This window comes from Sinocyclocheilus rhinocerous, unplaced genomic scaffold (assembly GCF_001515625.1).
Source record: "Sinocyclocheilus rhinocerous isolate Xijiao unplaced genomic scaffold, SAMN03320098_v1.1 scaffold757, whole genome shotgun sequence".
Classification (NCBI taxonomy): domain Eukaryota; kingdom Metazoa; phylum Chordata; class Actinopteri; order Cypriniformes; family Cyprinidae; genus Sinocyclocheilus; species Sinocyclocheilus rhinocerous.
This window is the reverse complement of record NW_015662957.1, coordinates 1,478,212-1,484,590: the sequence shown is the minus strand read 5'-3', so window position 1 is coordinate 1,484,590 and position 6,379 is coordinate 1,478,212. Positions and strand designations below refer to the sequence as shown.

Genomic DNA, 6,379 nt, shown 5'->3' with positions numbered 1-6,379 from the left:
AGAGTAGACTACAATGCCGGCTGCTCACAGACTGTAAGTATGTTTTTTTATATTTAAAGGATTTGCCACTGACGATTAGTTTTGAGCAGTGTAGAGTAGCGCTTGTTGTTTGTCATTTCTCCGATCACAAATGCAGACATGGTTTTATGTTTACGCGGCGCAATGCAGCGCGTAAAAAGACAGTATAAGTCATTATAATCCGTAATTATGTCCCCACTGGGGGCTTTACTTTGCCTCATTTATAATGGGTTTTAATGTTTTTGTCTCGTTGCTCCAGCCGGACAAGGCATCACAGTATGGTAAGGGGCGTAACATTTCTGTCACACGCTTGAGGTATTCGGCCAATCACAACGCACTGGATAGCTGGCCAATCACAGCACACCTCGCTTTTCAGACCGATGAGCTTTGTAAAAATTGACGCGTTTCAGAAAGGCGGGGCATAGAGGAGAAACAATAATGTACAGTATGTGGAAAATAATGTGTTTTTTTAACCTTAAACAGCATAAACACATTTCATTACACCAAATACACAAAATAATGTTATTTTTAGCAACATCATATGACCCCTTTAAAATCATCCTTATTCAGAAATCATGAACGACTGGAAAAATCATGGTGAAGTCATGGATACTCATTGGTCAAATGGGGAGGAAACTCTGTTTTTGAAATGTGTATCTGTCTGATAGACAAATGAGTCAGATACTTTAGTAACTGCTCTGACTAATTCAGCAGTAATTCATAATATAAACAACAAAAATCTTTTTTTAAATGATTCACCCAAAGAAAAAGAAAAAAACCTGGCTCATAAGTGTCGTACAAATACAGGTTCTTTTCATGAAAAACCTTCAACATCCATTGAACATTTTCATTACACAAAAGGTTCTTTATAATGGAAAAAAAAAAATTTTTTTTACATTTTTAAAATCACACACAAAAAAAGGTTATTTTAAAAACAGTTCTCTGAAAGGTTTTTTGAGAAATCAAATAAAGTACTGCTATGGAATTGCTGAAAAAGAAAACCTTTTGTAACCTTTATTTCAGTTTTTAAATCAGCAACTTTGTAGTTTGTAAATCGGCTACTTTTAACATGATGTGTTTTTTTATTTTAATATATGTGTTTTTATTTTCTTTATGTTTTTATATTTTTAATTTACATTTAGTATTTTATCATACAATTCAAATGATTTATTTATAAAATTATTATAAAAATGTATAATTAGTATTCATTAATAATTAATTAATTATTAATTATTAATTAATTAATTTATTTATTTTATCCAAATCACATTAAACTCAGACAAACTAACAATTAAACTTTTTTTTTTTTTTTGCCATGATGCTGAAGATTCAGTAAACCCAGCTTAGTTGAGATTCCATAACGTCATGTCTGTGTCTGTACAGGTCTCCATCATGAGGGCATTTTCAGGGTGTCCGGCTCTCAAGTGGAAGTCAATGATATTAAGAACGCCTTTGAAAGAGGTGAGTCTCTCTGGACATATGCTGAGCCTTCTTTTATCTATTTCGAATCAAGTCTGCATTCTTAAAGGGTTCTTACTTTCTTGTGTCTCAGGTGAGGACCCGCTGGCTGGGGACCAAAACGATCATGATATGGACTCCATTGCTGGAGTGTTAAAGCTCTACTTCAGAGGCCTGGAGAACGCCCTCTTTCCTAAGGAAGTCTTCCATGACCTAATGTCCTGTGTCTGTGAGTGTCCGCTTTATTTTCTACACCCATGGTACACGTGCGCACTGCAGACCAGATTAGACAATGGAGAAGCTTTTGTCCTAAATAAACTCGTTTCTTGTTCATATTGTTTTTCCAGCCATGGAGAACCTCCAGGACAGAGCTGTCCACATCTGCAAAGTCCTGCTGTCTCTACCCAGCAACATCCTGGTTATCATGCGATACCTGTTCGCTTTCCTCAACCAGTAAGTTCCACCGATCAGAGCTGGTCTGGAATGAATTTTCCCACAGAAGTCATTGGGTTCTTTTGTTTGTCTGTGATTTTTAACTCAAGACAAGGTCTGTGACAATCATTTACTCCCCCTCATGTCCTTCCAACCCTGTATCACTTTCTTATGTCCAGGGAACACAAAAGTAGATGTTTTGCAGAATGTCCCAGGTGCTCTTTTCCATATGAAAAGTAAAGGACAAAAAAGCTCCTTTAATTAAATTAAATTTGGTCCATATGGCTTGTGCTCAGTGTTCCAAGTAATTCCATAGACTACTACGTTATTATTCAATTAAATTTTTTTTCTGGCAAAAAAGCTGTATGCTTTAATAACATAACATATGTCCATTCGTCAAATTTTTTTTTTACCCCTGATGAGTTTGCATCCCTGAAGGTATGAGATTTTCAGTGAATAAAGGAATAAAAATAAAGTTAGCGGTTTGGAGCAACATGACGGTGAGTAAATGACGACAGAATTATTTGGGTGAACGATTCCTTTAAACCAGCGCCAATTTACCATGTTTTATTACAGCTAACCTTAGCCCAGCATACAAAGAGCTTATGTACAGTCTAAACTTACCATTTTACAAGACCTTTTTACTACAAATTGAAATATTCTCTTACCAAAAAGAGAAAGTTGGCCTATACCCAACCTCAGCTGAGGGCTACAGCACTCAAGCCCTCCGTATCTCTGCCTCTCGTTCTTCCACTTTTTTCCACCCTGTGGTCCTTTTGAAAGACCCTCCAGACCATAACACGATCTTAGTTTCTACTCCAGCCCACCGTTGTGCACGCAGGCGTGTCTGGTTTTCCTAAAGCATCTGAACCCTTTCCAGCCCTCGTATCACAGCCAGAAGGGGGAAGCGAATGTGTGTTGAAATATGGTGTCGCCATCAAGCCACCATTAGTGCTCCCATGCTGGACGCGTCTGTAGCCCTGGGTGAATGGCTTCTCTGTTTGCTCTACGGCCGATAGATCTTTCCTCTGCTATAAAAGTCAATGGAGGTGCCAGAATAGGTCTCTGAAGAACTGCCGCTCTCTCTAATGCGCTCTAGCATTCATTACAGCCAATCATGTGCATCGTTCGTAGGTATGCATGGCATACACTCACAAATACACATCAAGAGATCTCATTTAGATGGCAATGTAGTAAGAAATAAACAAGGAGAGATAGGTAATTTTAAGCTCTTATGCAGTTGTAACTGTTTGGGCAGGACGGAGCCCATAAATTTGGTTTGGAGTCCCTACTGCTTTTATCCCAACCCCCCGTTACCCCAAAAACACTTATGGTTAAGGACACCTCTCCCAACATTTTGGACACATCCAAGTTTTCGGTAATCGAATGAAGTGGGCATACTGTGGAGTAAGAAAGGAACAAATAAAAAGGTGTAACAATTCAGAGCAGTCTCACAGACACACATAAATGGGAGAAAGCTGGCTTAGGCTCATGATAAATGAGCTGTTGCGAGGAAGTGTAGCTAGAGATTCAGTCTGGAACTCAATCTGTTTTTCACATTAGTCCAGCAGGAGCTGGTCTCTCCATGAGAATAGTCATATGATCAGGGATCATTTTAACATGTTTCTGGATAGTATAACTATTTTGTATATTTGTTGTTGTTGTTTTGTTTTTGTTTAGTTTTTTTGATATTTGGTGCACTTCAAGCCATGCATCAGTTGTTAATATATAGAAATAGAAATGTTCTTAAGTATAGTTCTTATTTTTTCTATATTTGTTTATTTATTTATAATTTTTATTTTTAGGACTTTATTCATTATGAATTAATTAATTATTAAGAAATGTTCTTCGGAGCATTTAAAGTGCTTTCTTAATGTTTTTGTGCGATATTTCTTATATAAGATAGTCTTGGGTTAATAAAAAGATGGAACGAATGCAGGTGTCAAGACGGAAGTTTAATTTCTTTTAACTTGACACAGCATCCAAAAAAAGCAAGAAGAAACATAATTGCCAAAATATAGGCTTTTCTCAGCAAATTTTGATGCACAGTAAGTCAAAATTGGGGTTTATAAAACCTTGGGAAAGTTAATAATTAGTAGTTTTTTTAATTAAAATAAATATTCATAAAATAAAAACAATCAAGATACAACACTTACTACAAACGATACAAAATATTTTGTGATGTGTGTGAGGTTGAGTGAGGAATTGTGGGAAACCAATAATTTGCTGTGTTTTAGTAGATATTCAAATTAGCTTTTAATGATTTTTTTTCTTTATTTTTTTATTTGTTTACCTGCATGTCATGTAACCATTAACAATATCAGAGAACAGTGAACATGCAAATGTGTTCTTGTTATTAAAATATTAACTTAAAATTCAAATAAATATTATATAATAGTCAAAGGAGTATGCCTGGCACACAAATGGTGATTCCTGTGTATACAATAAAATAATTGAATGTAATAATTGACATTAAATTTGCATACAACCATTTGTTAGGGATGCACTGAAATGAAAATTCTGGGCCGAAACCGAAAATTCTGGATGCACTTGGCCGAAAAAACGAAAATGCTTTTTAATATATATATATATATTTTTTTTGTAAGACTTTTTAATTTAACTCAATAATTTTAGTGATAATGAATTTAAAAAATACAAGCCAATAAAAAAAACACACTTTTATTGAAAGTTAAACAAATTAGACCGAAAATATGTTAATATGAAATATAAATATATCACTTTTATTCAGTTCTATGCAACATAATCAGATTTAACGTTTAGCGTCATTTTACCAGCGTTGCTCAGTACAGCAATACTACACCATGTTACATCACAGTAGCGCTATTGCAAACAGGAACAAATAACGATATTATAGCAATATTTGAGTGGAATTTTCATATCCGTATTTTTTTTTTTTACTCTGTATTTTTCTCTCTCTTTTAACTAGTCTGTCCCAGTACAGTGATGATAACATGATGGACCCCTACAACCTGGCTATCTGCTTCGGCCCCACACTCATGTCTGTGCCTGAGGGCCACGACCAAGTCTCCTGCCAGGCACATGTGAACGAGCTCATCAAAACCATTATTATACATCACGAGACCATCTTTCCAGGGCCCCGTGAGCTGGAGGGGCCCATCTATGACCGTGGAGGAGCCGCTGAGGAATACTGGTGAGTCTAGAGTGAATTTGGTTACAAAAAATAAAAGGAAGAAAGAAGGATGAAAATGAATCCCATAATCTTGGCAGAATTCATTGGCAGTGAATACTGGCCCCACATTTTATGGAAGCAGCTGCTCAGCCGAACCACAAAACCAGAAATGAGTTGATCAGATGAGCTTGATTTAATGCAGAATCAGTCAGACATGATGGATTGAGCATTATAAAGATAAAGAGACATTATTAGAGACCAACAGAGGCCCACAGGGAGTCAGTCACTTTTTAAAGTTCCTATGTATATTATGCTCATTTAAGCCGTCAGTTCAATGGTTGAAGGCACAGATACGTTTCCATGTATCAGCACATGACCTAGACTCCCAAAAGATGTCACCGTGAAAGCAACCAGAATAGTGGCAGGCAGCCAGACTCAAAAACCACCATCATGAGGTCTGTTTTAAAATGAAAAACGAGGTTATCCTACCCTGCTCAAGGCCAAGTGCTAATGAAATGCCCTCCTGCAGCTTTTTAATAACTGTTTTGGATGTCATAGAGGAAATGACTTCAGATTGCTGTGTCATCGTGAAAAGAAAGGTCAGGTTTGTTTGTGAGATGCAGGCTCATTTCATGTGGTTTTCATGCACGGGATTGTTTAGATTGCATGGGCGGTGTAATTAAGACTTTGAGCTGGTGAGATGGTGTGTTTTTAACTCAGGGTTCAGTCAGAGTCTCGTTTCAGCTTCCTTAAGTGTATGTGTATGTGTATGTGTGTGTGTGTGTGTGTATATATATATATATATATATATATATACACACAGTATATATATGTATACACACAGTGTATATATATATATATATATATGTACACAGGACCGGATTTACGCATAGGCATTCTAGGCACGTTCCTATGCTCACTCGTCCAGGGGGGCCCAAACACAATATATAATATATAATATTTTTGTTATACTATGGGCTATCTACAACAGTAAAAGAACCAAAACCCCAGAAGACATTGAGCAAATAAATATAACAAACAATAGGGTAAAAAATGACAAAGTATTTCCATGTCTTACACCTGTTTTATGTAGGCTATGGAAATAACGCTTTCTCTCGTTCTCTCTCACAGACGCACACATACGCACTCGCGCACACACACGGAGATGCGACCAGAAACTTGTTGTTAGCGCTGCCCCGCGAATTTATCAATAAAATAGTTTCACAGCTGAAAAGCTACATGACTTTTCTCAGTAGCGAGGTTCTTGAAGCAGTTTAACTTAAAGATTCGCTATTAGTAGACGCTGCTGCTGAATACTGC

General features: G+C 36.6%; 1 protein-coding gene across 1 annotated transcript in view; it reads left to right on the top strand.

Moving 5' to 3' along the window:
* Positions 1-6,379, top strand: part of LOC107728602 (SLIT-ROBO Rho GTPase-activating protein 2-like) — a 109,545-nt gene that overhangs the window by 98,454 nt on the left and 4,712 nt on the right. Inside the window, exons 15-18 of the mRNA XM_016538830.1 lie at positions 1,402-1,479; positions 1,571-1,705; positions 1,824-1,929; positions 4,856-5,081. Of these exons, the coding sequence (XP_016394316.1) occupies positions 1,402-1,479; positions 1,571-1,705; positions 1,824-1,929; positions 4,856-5,081 (545 nt within the window). The remainder of the gene's footprint in view (positions 1-1,401; positions 1,480-1,570; positions 1,706-1,823; positions 1,930-4,855; positions 5,082-6,379) is intronic.